Source organism: Anolis carolinensis, chromosome 3 (assembly GCF_035594765.1).
Source record: "Anolis carolinensis isolate JA03-04 chromosome 3, rAnoCar3.1.pri, whole genome shotgun sequence".
NCBI lineage: Eukaryota > Metazoa > Chordata > Lepidosauria > Squamata > Dactyloidae > Anolis > Anolis carolinensis.
The window spans coordinates 166,100,618-166,123,809 of NC_085843.1; the positions used below are offsets into that span (position 1 = coordinate 166,100,618).

The 23,192-nt window shown below is 41.6% G+C and overlaps 2 protein-coding genes across 4 annotated transcripts in view; one reads left to right on the plus strand and one right to left on the minus strand.

Moving 5' to 3' along the window:
• cabcoco1 (ciliary associated calcium binding coiled-coil 1) overlaps nucleotides 1-23,192 on the minus strand; it is a 210,813-nt gene that overhangs the window by 177,686 nt on the left and 9,935 nt on the right. The gene's annotated exons all lie outside the window — the stretch shown is intronic.
• tmem26 (transmembrane protein 26) overlaps nucleotides 6,277-23,192 on the plus strand; it is a 45,274-nt gene continuing 28,358 nt past the window's right edge. Inside the window, exons 1-2 of the mRNA XM_003223454.4 lie at nucleotides 6,277-6,950; nucleotides 22,326-22,404. Of these exons, the coding sequence (XP_003223502.1) occupies nucleotides 6,760-6,950; nucleotides 22,326-22,404 (270 nt within the window). The 5' untranslated portion in view covers nucleotides 6,277-6,759. The remainder of the gene's footprint in view (nucleotides 6,951-22,325; nucleotides 22,405-23,192) is intronic.

Consider the following 23,192-nt stretch of genomic DNA (forward strand, 5'->3'; position numbering starts at 1 on the left):
TTCCCTCCAGTGAACAGTCGGGCATTATTTCCTGGACTATGGACTGGTTGGATCTTCTCGTGGTCCAAAGCACTCTCAGAATTTTCCTCCAACACCACAGTTCAAATGCTTCTATTTTCCTTCACTCAGCCTTCCTTATGGTCCAGAATCCAAAGGTTACTATGAGGGATACAATTGCTTTAACTATGTGGACCTTTGTTGCCAAGATTCAAACAGGTTTTATTGTACGGAATACCAGAATCTTCTCTGTAGCCCATTTATATAGGGGTTCTCACATACCAGAGAGTAATTGAAGTTTTATGGCTGGCCAGTTTTATGGCTGGCATCTGTTCTTTGTCAGCGCTTGCTCTGTGTCCGGAGATTTCATAAGATCTGAGATCATGACACAGTGTGATGTCTCTACTCTTCACTATTTTATCGAGATTAGTCATTGCTCTCCTCCCAAGAAGTAAACATCTTTTGATTTCCAGACTACAGTCTGCATCTGCAGTAATCTTTGCACCTAGAAATACAAAGTCTGCCACTGCCTCCACATTTTCTCTCTCTATTTGCCAATTATCAATCAGTCTGGTTGCCATAATCTTGGTTTTTTAATGTTTAATTTCAACCCAGCTTTTGCACTTTCTTCTTTCATCTTGGTTATAAGGCTCCTCAGCTCCTCCACACTTTCAGCCATCAAAGTGGTATCATCTGCATATCTAAGGTTGTTAATGTTTCTTCCAGAAATTTTAACTCCAGACTTGGGTTCATCAAGCCCCGCACGTTGCATATGTTCTGCATACAAGTTGAATAGGTAGGGTGAGAGTATACAGCCCTGCTGTACTCCTTTCCCAATCTTGAACCAGTCTGTTGTTCCATGGTCTGTTCTCATCGCATGCATTTATGCAAAACAGGTATTCCAAAATTTGAAAAAAAATCTAAATACTTCTGGTCCTTAGCATTTTGGGTATTGCATATTCAACTTGTATAATTACTCGATTTATTACGATTCCATTAGTTGTGAAAGAAGAAAGAGGAAACTGAAGAACAGCAGCATCTTATTCCAAAATATATTTTGCTGCACAGTTCCTCTCAAGTGACTTATGAGATATTTGGTATTAAGAAGGGGAATGCTCCCCCTCCAACTTATAACATGTTTCCTTTCTGAGATAGTTCGTGTTGAACCAATCTAGTTGATGAACATTCTTTTCAACTAGCAAATACACATGACTTATGGGGATAATATTTCAATATGTAATGACACAATTACTGGGAGAATTCTTTGAAGAACCAGGTTATTAAATATTAAATATCAAAGCTGTAAATTATTGTAGCAGCTTTATATTACTAAATTAAATTCAAACAAAACCTAATTTTCTTAATCATTGACTGTAATCCTCCAGGAACATGTGTTATTAGCTCAGCTACAAATGGAAGAGATACTGTAGGACTTCAAATACGTTTCTTGATACTGAATGTTAATCTTCAGAAAATCTTCAATCTTAACTCCCCAATCCAGACTCCATAGTGGGCACTTAAAATATCAGCATTTCCCAAACCTTGAACATCAACTGCACTGTTTCCTTCCTACATTAAAATATCAGTTGCGCTGAAAAATTTCACATAAAAGATGTGCATTTAGATCAGGAAAAGTCAACCTGTGCCTCACAAAGAGAATGGTTTTACCTAGGCTTTCTTGTACCTCACTCACCACTGGCACAAAGCATCATGTTTTAGAGTTTCCGACCCCTCTGATAAAGTCCTTAAGAAAAGTTATTGCTTTGAGACTACAGCTTCCAGTGGTCATATTGAGTGGGGTATTCTATAAACTGTAGTCCAAAAAAGTGACTTTTACAAGCTGTGTGAAGATTCACGATTATCTGCTCTTGGAAGTGATTATTGCCTGAATTTCTTGATGCATCGCTCTTCTGAATATAATTCCAGACTGGAACATGACAAGTGGAGAGTTCATGAACTGCTCTTTGGTCTAGAACAGGAGTTCTCAAACCTTTTCAGCTGCGGAGCCCTTTTTGAAGCAAATGTTTATTGTGGAGTCTCAAGAAATGTTTAAATATTATATTATATTAATATTCTATTATATACTAGCTGTGCCCGGCCACACATTGCTGTGGTGAAGTATGGTGGTATGGGAAATAAAGTATTGAGGAATTGGTGGTAGTTAAGGCAAAGGATAAAGGTTTTCCCCAGAGATTAAGTCCAGTGGTGTCTGACTTTGGGGGTTGGTTCTCATCTCCATTTCTAAGCTGAAGAGCTGGCGTTGTCCGTAGACTCCTCCAAGGTCATGTGGCATGACTGCATGGAGTGCCGTTACCTTCCTGCCGGAGCAGTACTTATTCATCTACTCTCATTTGCATGTTTTCGAACTTCTGGGTTGGCAGAAGCTAGGGCTAACAGTGGGGGCTCTCTCCGCTCCCCCAATTCAAACCTGCGGCCTTTCGGTCCAGAAGTTCAGCAGCTCAGCGCTTTAACACGCTGTGCCATCAGGGGATATTATTTCCTAAAGGTTGTGAATATACAATATTTCTGATTTTTTTGTCTGTTTCCAAGTTTCCTGTCTCCTCATGATGTGGCCAAAACACTTCAACTTTGCTTCTAATATCCTTCCCTCCAGTGAGCAGCCGGGCACTATTTCCTGGAGAATGGACTGGTTGGATCTTCTTGCGGTCCAAGGCACTCTCAGGATTTTCCTCCAGCACCAAAGTTCAAAAGCATCTACCTTCCTTCGCTCAGCCTTCCCTATGGTCTAGCTCTCACAACCATAGGTTACTACGGGGAATACCATTGCTTTGACTGACACTTCGTTGCCAGTGTGATGTCTCTGCTCTTCACTATTTTGTCAAGGTTGGCCATTGCTCTCCTCCCAAGAAGGAAACGTCTTCTGATTTCCTGGCTGCAGTCTGCATCTGCAGTGATCTTTGCAACTAGAAATATAAAGTCTGTCACTGCCTCCACGCTTTCTCCCTCTATTTGCCATTTATCAATAGGTGTAGTTGCCATGATCTTGGTTTTCTTGATGTTTAACTGCAACTCAGCTTTTGTACTTTCTTCTTTCACCTTGGTGATACGGCTCCTCAGCTCCTCCTCACTTTCGGCCATCAGAGTGGTATCATCTGCATACCTAAGGTTGTTAATGTTTCTTCCAGCAATTTTAACTCAGGCCTTGGAATCGTCAAGCCCCGCACGCCGCATGATGTGTTCTGCGTACAAGTTGAATAGGTAGGATGAAAGTATGCAGCCCTGCCGTACTCATTTCCCAATCTTGAACCAGTCTGTTGTTCCATGGTCTGTTCTTACTGTGGCTACTTGGTCTTTATACAGATTTCTCAGGAGACAGACAAGGTGACTTGGTATCCCCATACCACCAAGAACATGCCATAGTTTATTATGATCCACACAGTCAAAGGCTTTAGAATAGTCAATAAAGCAGTAGTAGTAAAGGGTCTGGGTGGCAAGAAAAGTGTCTGGGCAGCGATTATATTCCTTCTGCTTCTGTGATTGTTTTAGTCAATCGTTATGTTTTGTTTTTGTTTTTAATTCTTATAGCGTTTTATAGTGTTTTCAGTGTTTTATTGTACAATGTTTTATGCTGATTTTATATTGGAAACCGCCCTGAGTCCCTTTTGGGAGAGAGGGCGGTATACAAATAAACTTTTACTTACTTACTTACTACTTACAGTGAGGGAGACAGGGGGGAAAGGGCGCTGCTGCTATCTGACACCTCAGTGTAGATCCAGCTAATGTCAGTTAATGCTTCCAATTTCAGTAGGACAAACAACCATTCTACATTTCCTGCACCTCTGTTACTTTCCCCGCTCTTTGATCCGATTTCTTATACACATTGCATATCACAAATGTTCATTTTGAGGACTCCCAGATGAATGTACAAATGTAAAACATTGTTGAGTTGAGCAGAAAAGCTCTCAATGGTGTTGGTTCTGTAATAGATCACGAATATTAATGGACAGGAGCCATGAGCTGATGCCACAGTTATATATGAATAAAATATGCCATGTAGGAAACCAACTCAAACTGATATAGGGCCCTTCTACACAGCCCTATATGCCAGAATATCAAGGCAGAAAATCCCACATTATCTGCTTTGAACTGGAATATATGGCAGTGTGGACTCAGATAACCCAGTTCAGATATTGTGGGATTTTTTTTGCCTTGATGTTCTGGGATATAAGGCTGTGTGGATGGGCCCTCAGTGTTTAGAATGGTGGTCTTAGTTGTGTGAAACCCAGTGTCAGAGCCCTATTCAGTTGTGAAGATGACCAAGCAGCTTTGGGCTCTATCCTCCATCTCTCAACCTGACTTATTGCATAGGAGCCCCGGTGGCGAAGTGTGTTAAAGCACTGAGCTGCTGAACTTGCAGACCGAAAGGTCCCAGGTTCAAATCCCGGGAGCGGAGTGAGCGCCCGCTGTTGCTCCAGCTTCTGCCAACCTATCAGTTTGAAAACATGCCAATGTGAGTAGATAGGTACTGCTCCGGCGGGAAGGTAACGGCGCTCCATGCAGTCATGCTGGCCACATGACCTTGGAGGTGTCTACGGACAACGCTGGCTCTTCGGCTTAGAAATGGAGATGACCACCAACCCCCAGAGTCAGACATGACTGGACTTAATGTCAGGGGAAACCTTTACCTTTTATAGCACTGAATTAAACATGTAGAATAACCACAGGATGTCTTAAACCTACACCTGCTGATAGACTTTATAAGTTAGCTAGCATTGCCCCCTCACCCCGATGTGCAACAGGACGTTGCTGTACATTGTGAGAGAAATAAGGTTGAACACTGTGAAAGCTGCCCATTGTATAGCTATCAGCTTCCTCCCAGTAGACTTAAATCAAGGAAAAGCTTCATGAGAACTACCACTCCTTTTAATGTTCCTCCAGCAACAGCAAGAATATCCCTGTGAGCAGCAAAATCAGGCAATTCCAACTGGATGGCCCCTCATGAGGGTCTTCCTCCAAGGGCAAAGCAAGAATGGGCAACTTGGATGTCCTGGAACAGACTCAGAAGTGGAGTTGGCAGACCAAAAGACAACCTGGCAAAATGGCACTACCTAGAAGAATCCTCCATATTGTGTGATTGTGGAGCAGAACAAAAACTCAGTATCTGTATGCTTGCCCACAATGCCCTGTTTAAACTGTTTAAAGCTACAGACAATGCAGTCACTGTTGCCTGTTTTTAGTCTAAAATGATTTGGCTGCTTGTGCTTCCTTTAATTTATCAGTATACTTATTTATTTATGTAATGCTTTTGACACAAAATAAATAAATAGGTGCAAAAAACATGAAAGAACAATACAATGTTTAAAATGAAGAACATTTTAACCAAAGTAACCTGACCAGTATTTCAGTGGGAAGTGTAGGCCTGCCTTTGGCTGATGAGAAAGTCAAGTTAATTCAGATTGGGGTTGTTGTATGTTTTCCAGGCTGTATGGCCATGTTCTAGAAGTATTCTCTCCTGATGTTTAGCCCACATCTATGGCAGGCATCCTCAGAGGTTGTGAGGTATATCTCAGAGGTTGTGAGGTATCCTCAGGGGTTGTGAGGTATACCTCACAACCTCTGAGGATGCCTGCCATAGATGTGGGTGAAACGTCAGGAGAGAATACTTCTAGAACATTGCCATACAGCCCGGAAAACATATAAAAACCCTGTGATCACGGCCATGAAAGCCTTCGACAACACATTAATTCAGATTGCTGTTGTTATGTGCCTTCAAATCAGTTCAGACTTAGGAATCCCACATCTAAAGTGTAGGGCACACTGTGTGTAAATGACCTTGGAGGGCCTTGGTTGATGGGGACCTCTGTCATAAATGAAGTAATTGAAGTTTAGAAACTTTTAGTAGGCTTGGCAAGTGCTAGCACTCCTGCTGAAGGTTCACTCTTTGCACAAAGCACATAATAATCTCACACAGAGCATTCATCAGGGTCCATGGCAGAATGGATATTCAAACCCACATCAAAAATAAGACATCCCCTGAAAATAAGACCTAGAACATCTTTTGAAGCAAAAATTAATATAAGGCACTGTCTTATTTTCGGGGAAACACGGTAGTACTCTAGTTCTATTACAGACGGAAAAGGTAGAGGGGAAATCCTTAAAGGATGTTTGAGTGCATATGAAAGGTAATTACTCTAGACAAGGAACAAGACGCTCTCTTATGGGGTTGCATTAAGAAACATCCATTAAGTTTTCTTAAGAACTACTACTCATTAAGTTCTATGGGGTTGCGGCATTCTTCTGGAATTCGGCCAATTAAAATGAGACACAAACACCACCTTACCCTGACGATTCAGATTGTGAATTCAGAAACAACCCACTGACATTTCCCTCCCTTGAAATGCTCAGATACAAGGACCACATTTGGCACTGATATGAAGGAAGCAGGAAAGGAGCATTTTTTAAAAAAAGTTGTGACGGTGTTTTGGTGACGTTAGCCAGTCACGGATCTTGTGAACTCACAGCCTTTAAAACCACACCAGTGCTGGACGGCCTGGTTTTTCATTTCCCTCACTTCTCCCCAAGAGTTTTCAGGAAGTTTGGAGGAGGGACAAAGCAGTTTCTGTGTTTTTAGTTATAACGGGCCCCTTCATGATGGAAAGGTCTGCCTGGCTCTGCACATAGAGCATCCAGTGACTCTTCCCCTCTGCTGCTAACAGGCTTTTAGGCACTGGGTCCCCTTTCCAGACAGAGGCTGGGGAAGGGGAGGAGGAGGCAGAAGAAAGGGAAGGAGGCCAGCGCAGAATGGAACTGCGGGTGCTGTTCAATGCCCTGGTGACTCGGCTGCTCTTTGTCTTACATTCCCTACTTGCAGTCTGGAGAGTGACTGAAGTGAAGAAGGAACCCAAATATTGGCTGCTGGCACTGATTAATCTTCTACTTTGCTTGGAAACAGCACTCACTCTCAAGTTTAATCACGGCAGAGGCTACAAATGGTGAGCATATAGCCCACACTTTCTGTCTTTCTCCCCCTCCCTCTGTCTCTTTATTTCTGCTCCTTAACAGCACTTCGAAGTTGAGTTCTTATTACTACTTGAACTGTTTATTGCTCTTTGTGTAAAACTTAGAAATATTGCAAAGATAGTTTTGTTTGTGTGTTTGCTTTGCTACTACAGTCCATAAGAGCATGCCACAGGCTGGAGATGAATGTTGGAAGCTGTAATCTAGAAAAGTGACTTTCTCAAGCTGTGGTTTTTACAACATTTTCAGATCTCCACCTACAACCCTGAACATTGATTGCATCTTAAGTTGTCTGGTTCCAGATTCTTTCTTTCCTTTGAAAAAGTGGAATGCTTGGATCTTGAAATGGTAGAACTTGCAGCAATGAGTAATATTGTGGCACCTTTGTGCCCAAGAAGTAATTTGTTTGGTTGCCCATATTGAGAAGACTGGGTGAGGTTTCCCTCTGATGACTTGGCTAGTGGCCACCATGGCTTGTGTGAAGATTGGTATATCAACATTACCAAAGAGATGTGACACTGGAGAAACTCTGTGTACCATAATGTGGAGCAGGGGTGAATGGAACGAAAGGAGATTTCTAGAATTCAATGTGTTCATTCAAAGCAAGAAACATTGTTGGAAGCCAAGAACATTAGATAGGGAACTTGAGTGTGTTTGGGTAAAAGCTGATCAGATGGTAAATGTAACACAGAGTTAAATTTAACACAGAACTGAATTTTTGCTGGATGGTAGATTGGTGGAATTTGAAATGAATAAAAGACCTCATCACACTAGAGCTTGGATACACTTTAAATCCACTTTAAGGAGGGGCCTTTAAACAAATCAACCAGACAGGTTCTGGGCCTCACCAAACTACAAACCCCAGAATCCAGATTTAATGTGGATTCATGCTCTAGTGTGTTGAAGCAGAAAATTGGTGGCAGAATGGTCCTAAACATTCCAGAATGGTGAATGGGACCTTATTTGTCATTTATGAATCTGCTCGAGCACAACAAAGAAAGACAAGAGTTTATAGGAGATAAAATATAGAGTCAGCAGAATATGTAAATGGCCTTCCAAAGTACTGTGCATCTTCATTGTTGTGACTGATGTAGCTTTGACACAAGAGAGCTGGCATCCTTTAGAAAACACCAATGAATGAGTGGTTAAGTGAATGAATGCGTGAATGAATGAATGAGTCATAATAAATCCAGTGCTTGTTGCAGATATTTAATTTCTGCATAAATGATCCAATTCAATAGCATTGAATATCTTCAGAAAACCAATGCACATATTACAACCCCCCAACACACAATAATATATAATTTTACACTGCTATTGGGTAACAAAAGAGTGGTTACATGTGCCAGAACATGTCCTAAATACTAAATGAAGCATCAAGAGCTATTCTCTGTTAAAAAGTCAGAGAAAAAAACATGGTATTCTTCCCCCCCCCCCCCCCCCCCCGCTCCAGAGCTATAGGTAAGGGTAAAGGTTTTCCTCTGACATTAAGTCTAGCTGTGTCCGACTCTGGAGGTTGGTGCTCATCTCCATTTCTAACTGAAGAGCCGGCGTTGTCTGTACACACCTCCTAGGTCATGTGGCTGGCATGACTCCTTGGAGCAAATATTTTAGAAATAATTGCTAAAAGTTTTATTCCCCAAAGCAAGAGAAATGGTACATGTGAGAGGGGACTCAACTTCTGCTCATGTCCTACATATGAGTCAGCCAGAATACGTGCCTTTCTAGAGATAGTTTATGCCAAACCATCACAGTAGCCGGTATGTCATTGTGGTCAGGATGTGAACCTTTAATCTCATCTATTCTCATAAGTGAAAATGAAACTTTTCAAAAGTCCAATGGGGCAAGATTGCAGGAGTTTTTGCATTTTGATCATTTCTTTCTGTTAGGACTCTTTCTGCAAAAAAATAATAATCACAAAGCTTATGTATAAATGTGTTCTCAAAGGCTTTCATGGCCGGGATCACAGGGTTGTTGTATGTTTTCTGGGCTGCATGGCCATATTCCAGAAGTATTCTCTCCTGACGTTTCGCCCACATCTATGGCAGGCATCCTCAGAAGTTGTGAGGTACCTATAGATGTGGGCGAAACGTCAGGAGAGAATACTTCTGTAACATGGCCATGCAGCCCAGAAAACATTCAACAACCCGTACATATAAAACATTTTGATAAAAAATCTGTTCTGCACAAACGTATTTTGTGCAAGATACAAGGTTTCCACCTAGGAAGTATGTATATGGTCTCATTGTTTCAGGGTTAGTCATCAAATATTAAATATAGTAGAGTCTCACTTATCCAACATAAACCGGCCAGCAGAACGTTGGATAAGCGAATATGTTGGATAAAAAGGAGAGATTAAGGAGATGCCTATTAAACATCAAATTAGGTTAGGATTTTACAAATTAAGAACCAAAACATCATGTTATACAATAAATTTGACAGAAAAGGTAGTTCAATATGCAATAATGCTACGTAATAATTACTGTATTTACGAATTTAGCACCAAAATATCATGATGTATTAAAAACATTGACTACAAAAATGCATTGGATAATCCAGAACGTTGGATAAGCGAATGTTGGATAAGTGAGACTCTACTGCATATTAAATACATTTTGGTCAAAATACAATTTTTTACAGCAAAAATCAACAAAAATAAAAAATTGACTACAAAAAAAGCATTGGATTTTTCACTATTTCACAGTAGCAAAAAAGCTGGTGGCATTGACATTTTTTCATTGATGTGCCAAGTTTTCATGTGTCATCACAATGAGAAAATCTGCAAATGTTCTTTGCATATTCTTTATTTGTAATCGCTCGTCTCATGTTGGTCTTATTTACTTTATCATCAGTAGTTTCCTTCTTGTGGATCATAAACCAAAGCAAGGCTGTATATGAAACCCTGCATGTTTATGTATGTGCATTCTCATTCCTTGTGTTATCTACATTTTTAAAGCAACTAATCAAGGTGGGGAAAAGAGAGGGAGTTCATTGCATAAGTTGCTAACTTGCAACTGAATATGGGAACTTAGAAGAAAAAACTGTGTTGTATTTTGATATGAAAAGACTGTATATTTTCTTTTAATGTACGTGACATGAAACTGATGCATGTGGCTAGGAGGGATAGCCAACATTCCAGAAGAAAGGAGCAGAAGTCAAAACGATCTTAACAGACTAGAGAGATGGGCCAAAACTAACAAAATGAAGTTCAACAGGGACAAATGCAAGATACTTCACTTCAGCAGAAAAAATGGAAATCAAAAATACAGAATGGGGGATGCCTGGCTTGACAGCAGTACGTGTGAAAAAGATCTTGGAGTCCATGTGGACAACAAGTTAAACATGAACCTACAATGTGATGCGGCTGCTAAGAAAGCCAATGGGATTCTGGCCTGCATCAATAGGGGTATAGCATCTAGATCCAGGGAAGTCATGCTCCCCCTCTATTCTGCCTTGGTCAGACCACACCTGGAATACTGCGTCCAATTCTGGGCACCGCAGTTGAAGGGAGATGTTGACAAGCTGGAATGTGTCCAGAGGAGGGCAACTAAAATGATCAAAGGTCTGGAGAACAAGCCCTATGAGGAGCAGCTTAAAGAACTGGGCATGTTTAGCCTGCAGAAGAGAAGGCTAAGAGGAGACATGATAGCCATGTACAAATATGTGAGGGGAAGTCATAGGGAGGAGAGAGCAAGCTTCCTTTCTGCTGCCCTGCAGACTAAGATGCGGAACAATGGCTTCAAACTACAGGAAAGGAGATTCCACCTGAACATCAGGAAGAACTTCCTCACCGTGAGGGCTGTTCGGCAGTGGAACTCTCTTCCCCGGACTGTGGTGGAGGCTCCTTCTTTGGAGGCTTTTAAACAGAGGCTGGATGGCCATCTGTCGGGGGTGCTTTGAATGCGATTTCCTGCTTCTTAGCGGGGGGTTGGACTGGATGGCCCATGAGGTCTCTTTCAACTCTACTATTCTATGATTCTATGATTCTATGTTGGATAAATATAGTTAGTGTTCATGAATAAATAACAAGACCATATGGGCTAATTTACCTGCCGTACGCCAGCTCCTCTCCCCTTTTGCCATGAAGCCCATCCAATGAGGTCCATCCACTTCTGGATGCGCTCGATGGCAAAAAGGAGAGAGGAACTGGCATACGCTGCAACGGCAGCAACATGAGAGGCTTCTCGTGTTGAATTTGCAACAATGGGGGGAAGCTGGGTGGTGGGCACTTCTCCCAGTGGAATGGGGCCAAGTGTACGTTGGGGACTGCATGTTGTGGGGCAACGGGCTCTCCACACCCCCTACTGGGACCCCCAGAATCCTGATAAGATCCATATGTACCTTGTCTTTTCTGAAGACATAGTGAAATGTATGACTGACTTCATTCCCCAAAAATGAAAATAGTGTCTTAGTTCATGGTTGTATCTCTGGGAAACTAGCCCAGACCTGCCACACACACCATTCTTTGCCCAATGCAGCAGGCTGATCTTTTTAACTACTTCTGAGCCACTGCCTATGATTCTGTGATGAACTCAAGCATTCTTGATGGTTAGGTGAAGTTTCTGGAGCTGAGCCAGGAAGTGGAGATTTTAGAGAAGGAATGTTTAACATTTATCTGTCTAAATCCACTCTCCGAAGCTATTAGCACCATAGGTAGAGGAAAATGTATGATGTGGTGCTTGAATGTACATGAAAACCTTTTCCAGAATCTTCTTCATTAGGGTATATATGCTATGGAAGACCTCAAAGTAGGGTTCAACAGTGGAGAGAATACAGTTTCAAGGGGATAAGGTGCAAAACATCTGTGAAAGTGGAAAAACCATGAATAAAAAAAACTGCCTTTTTTAAGCTGAGATAATGTATAGAAACATCTAGGTCTCCTATGACAACTATAGTATCAGCCTCTGGGCAGAAGTTGACCATAGGGTTGACCATAGGACAGTCATAGGACGCCTAGCCATTTTTGCTGCCACGCTGCCACATGCAGATTGATTGGATGACTAATGCCTTTTGTGGCCAAATTTGGTGTGATTTGGTCCAGTGGTTTTGTTGTTTACTCCATGGGAATTATATATATATATACACACACATACACACACACACACACACATATATATATATACACACATAAATATAATAATTCTATTATTATTATATTATTATTGTAGTATATTATTATATTATTACTATATTATTATTATTATTATTATTATTATTCATTATTCATGACTACATTGAAACTACAATAGAGAGAAATCAGCATGGAAACTGCAAGAGGTACCACAGATTGTTGTACGTGGAAATAATGGTAGTAAATAGTTTTTGATTTATTAAATACAGTTATATATTACAATTATATATTTTTGTTATTTAAACTATAAATAAATTTCATAATTGTGAAATTATGGTTTTTTTTCTCAAAGTGACACACCACCCAAGTCATGCTAGGTTTTTTGGTGAATTTTGACACACCAAGTGCAAAAGGTTGCCCAATCATTGCCATAGGACCTCGAGCTTCCTAGAGAAAACATATTAATCAAATCCTAAATAATCACATATGCAAAAGTTAAATTCACAAATGTGGAGGGCCAACTGTATAGCCTAATGCAGTGGTTCTCAACCTGGGGTCCTGAAGATGTTTTTGGCCTACAACTCCTAGAAATCCAAGCCAGTTTACCAGCTGTTAGGATTTCTGGAAGACCAAAAACATCTGGGGACCCCAGGTTGAGAACTACTGGCCTAATGCAATCCTCCTGATATTTCTGGGCTGTAACACTCAGAATTTTTACCATTGTCAATGTGGACTAGGGCTGCTGTGATTTTCAATGAAAGACCTTCTACAGAGCTGCACAATTCATGCTGTTGGCAGAGGTACTGAAAAGTGTAAAAAAAGGATGCCATTTTCTGTCAGGGGGAGCATCCATGATTCCAAATGATTTGACCACTGCTCAAACTGGCATTTGATCCATTTCAAGGGTTTAAATTCTGCTCATCTGATCCATTAAAAACAATCAAAAATCTTGTGGCCATTTACAAGCAATTCTTATTTGGCATAACATTCTGTGGACTCCAGCCAAATCTATCAAATCTTTTTTTGTAAACTTATTTAGCAAAGAAACTATACTTGTTCGTCATTAGCTAATCTCCGCCACTCCTCTTGATGTTCCTCCAGCAACAGCAAGGGTGTCCCTCTGGGCAGCTAAACCTGGCAATTCCAACTGGATGCCCCCCCAAGAGGGTCTTCCTCCAGGGGCAAACCAAGAATGGGCAACTTGGAAGTCCCTGAACAGACTCAGAAGTGGAGTGGGCAGATCAAAAGACAACCTGGCAAGGTGGCACTACCTGGAGGAATCCTCCACCTTGTGTGACTGTGGAGCTGAACAAACAATTCAGCATATGTATGCTTGCCCACAATGCCCTGCCTCATGCACGGAGGAGGAGTTGTTTAAAGCTACAGACAATGCGGTTGCTGTTGCCCGCTTTTGGTCCAAAACTATTTAGTTGCTTGTGATTTCTTTTTTTTAAAATTTTTATTTCCATTATTTGAAATGTATTTGTTGTACAATGCTTTTGACACGAAATAAATAAATTAGCTAATCTAAATATTTATTGCGTTTAAATTTCAAATATGACATCTAGTTACTGACCTTTTGTTTGGCGAAAGCCTAGGAGGGCCTGGCATTGTATCTGGAATGACTCATCTGAGTCATCTAAGATCCAGCCAAGGGCTACAAACCCCATGCACAGTTAAACATAATATTACTTAAATCCTATTATTTCCAATAGAAATGAAATATGGACTGTGATTAGTGTAGTCATTTCAGTAGTACGGTAAATTAAATCCAGCATTAATGTATAATATATATTAATATTAATATGTGAATTAGGACATGAACTAATTAATCTACAGTAGAGTCTCACTTATTCAACGTTCTGGATTATCCAATGCATTTTTGTAGTCAATGTTTTCAAAATATCGGGATATTTTGGTGCTAAATTCGTAAATACAGTAATTACTACATAGCATTACTGCGTATTGAACTACTTTTTCTGTCAAATTTGTTGTATAACATGATGTTTTGGTGCTTAATTTGTAAAATCATAACCTAATTTGATGTTTAATAGGCTTTTTCTTAATCCCTCCTTATTATCCAACATATTCACTTATCCAACATTCTGCTAGCCCGTTTATGTTGGATAAGTGAGACTATGGGTTTGATAATGTCTAAGGAGACCCTCTGTGTATATATGTATGTATGTGTGTACAGATAGATAGATAGAGAGCGAAACAAATAGAGAGACACATAGTTTCCTAGGTTTCATATTTTTGTACAGTAGAGTCTCACTTATCCAACACTCACTAATTCAACATTCTGGATTATCCAACGCATTGTTGTAGTCAATGTTTTCAATATATCGTGATATTTGGGTGCTAAATTCATAAATACAGTAATTACTACATAGCAGTATTGCGTATTGAACTACCTTTTCTGCCAAATTTGTTGTCTACCATGATGTTTTGGTGCTTAATTTGTAAAATCATAACCTAATTTGATATTTAATAGACTTTTTCTTAATCCCTCATTATCCAACATATTCGCTTATGAATGCCCGATTCAAAGAGGAAGTGGAGGAAAGACAGAAAAGGACATGGAATGGCTGGCCATCGCAGAGGATGGGGAAAGACGATAGAGAATGAATCAAGACGGTTCCCCTACTTTCCTCTGCTTTCCAGTTATTAATGTGATGCAGTCCATAGTCATTTGTGGCTCCTGGTTTTCTAGCACTCATTGAATGTAGACTTCAACAGGACGAAAGCATCCATGCTTTCCTTTTCTGATGTGACCAGAAAATTGCACTAGGGTGGGGCTAAGGCAGGAGGCTGCCCTTATCCAAAGGTTACTGTACAACTTCTGCAGGATAAAATGAAGAGAAGCTGGTACAATCTTCACTTTCCATGAAACTTGAATGAAGAGTATTATTATTGTTATTATTTTATTATGTCACAGCAAAAAAGATAGATATGCTGGATTTCGTACCACAAAATCACAAGTTGAACACTTCCCAAGTGTTTAGGACTGTGTGGTGTATTTTTGGATTATGTATGCAGATCCCAGTAGGGTGGCCTTTTGCAGTTGGCAGATCATAATTTTGTCATTGTCTATTGTTTCCAAATGCCGACTGAGATTTTTTTGGCACGGCACCTAATGTGCCGATCACCACTGGGACCACCTGTACTGGTTTCTGCCATTGTCTTTGAAGTTCAATCTTTAGGTCCTGAAAGCGGCTGAGTTTTTCCTGTTGTTTTTCATCAATGCGACTGTCACCTGGGATGGCGACATCAATTATCCAAACCTTTTTCTTTTCCACAACTGTGATGTCTGGTGTGTTGTGTTCCAGAACTTTGTCAGTCTGGATTCGGAAGTCCCACAGTATCTTTGCATGTTCATTTTCCAATACTTTTGCAGGTTTGTGATCCCACCAGTTCTTTGCTGCTGGAAGGTGGTACTTGAAGCATAAGTTCTGATAATCATTTGGACCACATAGTTGTGCCTCTGTTTGTAGTCTGTCTGTGCGATTTTCTTACAGCAGCTGAGGATATGATCAATGGTTTCGTCAGCTTCCTTGCACAGTCTGCATTTTGGGACATCAGCTGATTTTTCGATCTTGGCCTTAATTGCATTTGTTCTGATGGCTTGCTCCTGGGCTGCAAGGATCAGGCCTTCTGTCTCCTTCTTCAGGGTCCCATTTGTGAGCCATAGCCAGGTCTTCTCCTTGTCAGATTTTCCTTCAATTTTGTCAGGGAACTTTCCATGCAATGTTTTGTTGTGCCAGCCGTCAGCTCTAGTTTGTAGTGCAGTTTTCTTGACCTGATTTTTTGTCTGCTGTGCTTTGAGGAGTTTCTGATTTTTGACTTCAATCAAAGCAGGTTCTTCACTTTGCTTTACATATTATTATTATTATTATTATTATTATTATTATTATTATTATTATTATTATCTTCTCCCCTGGGGGAAAAGAGTGGTATATAAATTAAATAAATAAATTTTATTATTATCCCTCTTTTCTCCCATGGCTGGGATTCAAAGCAGCATAATTATTAAAAGCAACACTATTACAGACATAAAATTCAACAACAAAAAATCATTATAATGAAACAGATCACACAATTCATAACCCATATAAAACTATTAACAGTTAAAAACTACAACATATACTATTTAAAATTCCTTGCCCCTCAGGCCACTGAGGATATCTATGCATAATTTAAGCTAAAATCCTAAAACACCATTTTCTTTAAGCTGCATATAAACATTGCTCAGTCCTTTTAGCCTTTCTGACATTAGCATTATTTAGGCATAAGAAATATTGCATGGTCAGAAATAATCTACTGAAATGTGTCACCAGTACTTATCTGACCAATATCTGTTATCTGTTTCTTGTTATCTATTATCTGATTATAGATAATTGGGAAAGGCCTGTTTCCACAAAAAGTTCTTAATTTGTGAGGAAAAGGCCAGCAAGGAGGGAGCTGCTTGCGCTTCTCTAGGAAGGGAGTTCCAGAGCTGTGGGACCACCACCAAAAAGGCCTCTCTCATTCCCACAAGCAGGGCTGGCCTTAGGTAATTTTCAAGTGTAAGCGAACAGAATTTTGGCACCCCCCCCCCAAACCAATCACTGAAAGATAAAAGCATTGGGTAAACAAAAATGTTGGATAATAAGGAGGGATTAAGGAAAAGCCTATTAAACATCAAATTACATTATGATTTTACAAATTAAGCACCAAAACATCATGTTTTACAACAAATCAACAGAAAAAGCAGTTAAATACATGGTACTGTTATGTAGGAATTACTATATTTGCGCCGCCGCCACTTCGAGTGCGCCCAGAAAATGCTGCGCCCGAAGCGACCACTTCATGGGCCTCCATTAAGAACCGGCCCTGCCCACAAGCTACACTTTGACGGTGGTGGGACTGAGAGAAGGGTCTCTCCTGATGATCTCAAGGCTCGTGTGGGCTGCTAGGAGGAGAAACAGTTCCTCAAGTAGGCTGGGCATGAACCGTTTAAAGAGTTTGGTCCTTAACTCCAACAGTATAGAAAGTCCTTCACTTCTGTGGAGGTTAGGGGCATAGAAGCATCACAAAAGTGACATACAAAAACAGCACAATATTTTTATCTGAGAAAACACCTCTATAGGAATTTGTAGATCCTCTTGGGTGACTCTATGGTCAATATTCTGGTGAAAGTTGACCATGGATTCACCCTAGAAGAGCTGAACAGGACACATTAATCACACCCACAAATAATCAAATCTGCAAATGTGGTTGCTTGGATGCTTTTCTGAAGGCAGTTTTAAAAATCTTAAGTCATCTAAGTGAATGACTTGTCATTCCTTCTATGAGGAAGCATAAATATGGCACTTTATGATATTGGTTTGGTAGAAAGTAAATTTACTATCTCCGATGCTAAGCTGCCACAGAGATATCTATATATATAAAAGGGTAACAGAATCGCGGCACCGGACAAAACAACTAAACTAAATGCCCCACAACCTTGAAAATTGACAGCACAACCTCTCATCCACGCCTCTACATTCATACAACAAAAAGAAAAGAAAAAATTAAGTCCTAGCCACAGCAACGCGTGGCTGGGCACAGCTAGTAACCCATATAAGTGGAGGTGGCAGGGACTAATATAGCTCTCAAAGAGCTTGGAAAAGTTGCTTTCTTGGACAACAACTCAAAATCTCGACAGTCAGCAGACCATGCTAATTCAAAGGTTATGGAAATTAACCCCCCCCCCCCAACCAAATAACTTTCTCAAGCTATTATTTCTGTGCCTTCTTTGCTATTGTAATACATGGGCACTTCAGTTCATTCCCATGCATGAAAATAGCAACCCTATTGTTAGTCGTGAATAAAGATACGGAACTTTCTTTCTTATCCCTTCCTCACTGAAAAGCCTGGAAAATTGGTGATGCATTAGTTTTTAACGACAGTCGCTGGGACGAAGGAATGCAATGGTGCTGGCCAAGAATGTTTTCTCAAAGCGCCTTCTCTTGAAGAGGCAGCAAAAGTCAAACTTAGTTGGCTAAAGACAGCTTCATTAGATCACCCTCAGGAACAGTCCAGCTGGAAGAACTGTGCAAACACTGAAATCCTAGTGGGGAGATAATCATTTGGCACAATGTCTCTAGCTGAGTTTGCAAAATACATCTTTCTTGCTAGGAGGGTTTTGCCGTCTGTACACGTGTGTTAGATTTCAGCAATCCAATGGAGGCCTGTTTGATTGCTCCCTGATTGAAAGGCTGGAGAGTAAAATCCAGATGTATGTAGAGATTTAAATTGGTCAGTATTTAATCTCCCACCCTGCCCACATGTTTTCTTTTTAGAGAAATGAAATGGTATGATAATTCTGAAGTTAAAAGTGTGTGGCTACTCCAACCCAAAAAGCTCTGAACTTTCTTACTGGCAACCTTATCATACAGGCTGCATTGTGACAAGTCTGGTCATGCCCGTCGGGCGGCATCATCCCGTGCCGTGTATTGCTTGGCTTCCCTCCATTGTTACACGTGAAACATGGAAAGCCTCCTGTGTTGTTGCCGCAGGGGCATATGTCGGTTCTGCAACAGTTTAATCACAGAGCTCTGATGGAAGTAGTATCACGTTATGGGGTGGGAGATGGCAGGTTATGTGACTAGACTATCATTGAAGTAGATGCTGCCAAAACAAGCCCCGTCTGATGAGGTCGTAGGTGACACTCAAATGGTGCAATATGGAAATTCATATTGTGCCTTTGAATCCCGCAGAGTGATAAGATGGACAAAGACTCTCTCGCTTGTGTTGTCAAAGGCTTTCATGGCCAGGATCACAGGGTTGTTGTGTGTTTTCCGGGCTGTACAGCCATATTCCAGAGGTATTCTCTCTTGACGTTTCGCTCACATCTATGGCAGGCATCCTCAGAGGTTGTGAGGTATACCCAGGCCCGGCCCAACACGGCACTCTGACCACGCCCCCACGTTGGGTGCCACCTTCCCAAGGGCACTATTGAGCCCCTGGGAGGCGGGGCCACATCTGGCGGAGGCGGGGCCGCACGACGCGGGAGGTGGGGTCGCGCAATGTGGGAGGCGTGGCCAGGTCTGGCCCCGCTTCCCGCGGGGCACGCCCCGGCGCAGCCAGGCTGCATGTGGCGGCAGTCCTTCCAGGCCGCGATGAAGGCCGCGGCCTGGAAGGACTCCCTCCGCATGCAGCCTGGCTGGGAGGCGGGGTCGCATGACGTGGGAGGCGTGGTCAGGTTTGGCCCTGCCTCCCACGGGGCGCACCCTGGCACAGCCAGGCTGCGTGTGGCAGCCGTCCTTCCAGGCCGCAACGACGGCCGCGGCTTGGAAGGATTCCCGCTGCACGCAGCCTGGCCACCCGGCCAGGGAGCACCCCGCGGGAGGCGGGACCGGCCACGCCTCCCACGGAGCACGCCGACTGTGGCGGGAGTTCTTTCAGGCTGTGGCCTGGAAGAACTCCCGCCGCAGCCTGGCTGAGCCCCGCCTCCCGTGCTACGCGCACCCTGGCCCTGCCTCTCACGCCGCCCGTGCCACAGGAGGCGTGGCTGCCCGGCGAGGGAAGCAGGGTTAGGGTGCGGGAGAGGGGGTGCAAAAAAACTTTTTGCGTACCCCTTTAAATTTCCTCGGGCCGGTCCTGGGTATACCTCACAACCTCTGAGGATGCCTGCCATAGATGTGGGTGAAATGTCAGGAGAGAATACTCCTGGAACATGGCCATACAGCCAAGAAAATATATAACAACTCTCTCACCTGTTTTACACTCCACCTTTTCATCTAGTGTCCTACCACTGAGCACATCTGAAGTTACTCTTATGACAGCAGACAAAAGCTGCATAAAGGACTTGTGCCGTTGGCAGTTTAATGCAAACATCTCACTCTCGGTGTATGAAGATATTATGTATCTGCATTGATTTAACAATAATGCCCCCAAGATTAAGTTGAGAAGCTTTAACAATGCCTGAAGCTGCAGAAGGCAAGGAATGTGAAGAATCGTACACCATAGAAAATGGAATGAGTCCTCCAAATTTTGCAAGTTAGAACCTCCCAGTAGCATTAGCGAAAGTAGACTGACAATTGTTGGGTGCTGTAGTCCAATGCTTTTTAGAGGACTACATGATTCTTATTGTATTATCAAAGTAAAACCAAAGTACTTCACACAGTAAATATAAACAAAGGGCGGGAATTACACAATCTGAGGACTGCACAGACTCATCAAATTTAGTTTTGCAGCCTCACCATGTAGGTGCATGTCCACACTTTAGTCTGGATATGTATGTTTCTGGTATTTTGTTTCTTCTGTCCCTCCATCTGCAATCAAATGCCTGGTGACTTCAGACATTTTGTCTGGAAAAATAGATTGTACAGTAGAGTCTCACTTATCCAACATTCTGGATTATCCAACACATTTTTGTAGTCAATGTTTTATATGCATTGTGATATTTTGGTGCTAAATTTGTAAATACAGTAATTACTACATAGCATTACTGCGTATTGAACTACTTTTTCTGTCAAATTTGTTGTATAACATGATGTTTTGGTGCTTAATTTGTAAAATCATAAGCTATTTTGATGTTTAATAGGCTTTTTCTTAATCTCTCCTTATTATCCAACATATTTGCTTGTCCAATGTTCTGCTGGCCCGTTTATGTTGGATAAGTGGGACTCTACTGTATCTGAGATTAAATCCATGGCCAGTCCCCAGGAGGCAGAATTAGCCCCCAGACCCATGGATTTTGCCCATCCCAGGGAAATGTTTGCAAGAAACCAATGTCACAAATAAAATGCTAGGTTCAGACTGAGTCATACTGTGAGTAATTGTGACTAATTAAGTATTGCAATAATCCATATGGGAATTTACCAAAGAGTATGACTAATTGTCTCAAGGTCATTTTTCCCAGCCATAGCCATAATTAGTATATAAGATTTGGGGCAGTTTGGACAGTGGGATCGGGTCCAATTTAGCCTGATCTGCTGTCCAAATTACACTTTCCTCCCTATAGCGGAAGAGGCGCTTCCACCCCACTTTGGGAGGAATGTGGGTGGGGCCTGTTGTCCATCGTGTGATGGCGCATGGCAGGTCCCATCCTTGTTGCACAACAAAGTGGCAAAATTGGGCACAAGTGCCCCGTGTGAAGAGGTGAAAAGACTTCATTATATTGATGGGGGCAGCAGGGCGATTTGCCAGCCTCTGTGGCGAATCTGTGGGGCAGCGAGGCAATCCCCAACACGTCCCCACATGGCCCACCACATCCCCAGGCTGAGAGGACAGGCAGACACGTGGCTGCTGACAGCTGTCAGAGGGCTTTCAGCAGCCGCGTGGCCCTGGCCCGCCCTTATGGCAAAAGAACAGGAAGGCTCTCAAGAGCCATGTGTCTGCCTCCCCCATCCTTTTGGCATAAGGATGCATCGGGCCACCACATTTTTATACCAAGAGGACTAAAAAAAAGAGGGGGGCTGGAGGAAAGTGCCCAGGGGGCTGCATCTGGCCCACAGGGCCTTACTTTGCCCATACCTGATCTATATAAAGGCAGTCTCCAAGTTACAAACAATATAGGTTCTGTAGGTGTCTTCTTAAATTGAATTTGTATGTAAGTCGAAACAGGTACATTGTGAAGTGTAACTCATACACACACATATACACATGCCTTGGATAGCATAGGGAAGGCTTAACATCCTTGTGGTGGTTGTTTTGCTGTCTGTGTTCAGAAGATTTCAACTCACTTTCTGTACCTGTAATCATTGGATTTAAAAAACTGGGCTTGTGGAAACATGAATTGGTGCCAAAGCTTCGGTGGAGACACCTTTGCCCCATGATAACTCTCAGGAGTTAATTTCCCTTCCAAGGGGTATTTGCAAATGGCTATTGAAGTGCTTTGTGGACTGAGCTGGGAATAGGGGAGATTCAGTTCATGTCTCTACTAAACTATGTAGTTTCTAGGGTGAACATGGACCAGTCTCTCCTCTCCTCTCCTCTCCTCTCCTCTCCTCTCCTCTCCTCTCCTCTCCTCTCTCTCTCTCTCTCTCTCTCTCTCTCTCTCTCTCTGCCTTTTTCCCACCACCTCTTCTTTCTCAGCCTGAACTATATCATAAGATTGTGATGAACTAATATGGAGAGGTTGAATTCATGTTCACTGCCTGGAGCACAGCAATGGAAAGGCAGAATATAAATCTACTAATGTTGATTTAATTTATTTCTCCAGTGTTTTGACAGAGACAATTGATGTGCTGTGTGATTTTGTTATGTGTTAATAAGAAAGTGATAATCTCAGTTTCTTTGTGTTCCTTTCCAGGTTTTCACCAGCTATATTCATCTACCTGATTAGCATTGTACCATCATTGTGGTTTTTGGAGCTTCATCCTGAGATTCAGGTATTTTTTTTTCTTTTTTACAATTGGGTTGAATCCAGACAGAGCTGATGTTACCCAAATTGCTTCAAGCAAGAAATGTGGAGCACTATCAATAGAAAGAAAACTGGTTTATTGATGCATTTTAATTCCAGAGAAAGGATGTCATTTAGATTTCCAACCTGAGGCATCAAACCTTTTTGGATCAGCCCTAGGCACAGAACATTTTCATTTGTATAAGTACTTGACTCATCTTTAAGAAACCAAGAATAAAAAAAAAATGAAAGTACAGTAGAGTCTCACCTATCCAACATTCGCTTATCCAATGTTCTGGATTATCCAACGCATTTTTGTAGTCAATGTTTTCAATACATCGTGATATTTTGGTGCTAAATTCATAAATACGGTAATTACTACGTAGCATTACTGTGTATTGAACTACTTTTTCTGTCAAATTTGTTGTATAACATGATGTTTTGGTGCTTAATTTGTAAAACCATAACCTAATTTGGTGTTTAATAGGCTTCTCCTTAATCTCTCCCTGTTATCCAACATATTCACTTATCCAACATTCTGCCGGCCCGTTTATGTTGGATAAGTGAGACTCTACTGTAGTAGCTTATTAGGCTGGTGCAGAAAAGTCATATCCTGTCGTAACTCGTAAGAAATTTGTTAGCTTCATAATTACGATGAGATATCCAATGCGCATGCATGATAAACTCCAAAACTTTTGAATCAAAACTTACCCAATACATTTTCTTTTGTATTTTGTAAATCTCAGAGGGCTCCCTTCCAAAGTCAGCTTGATCTTT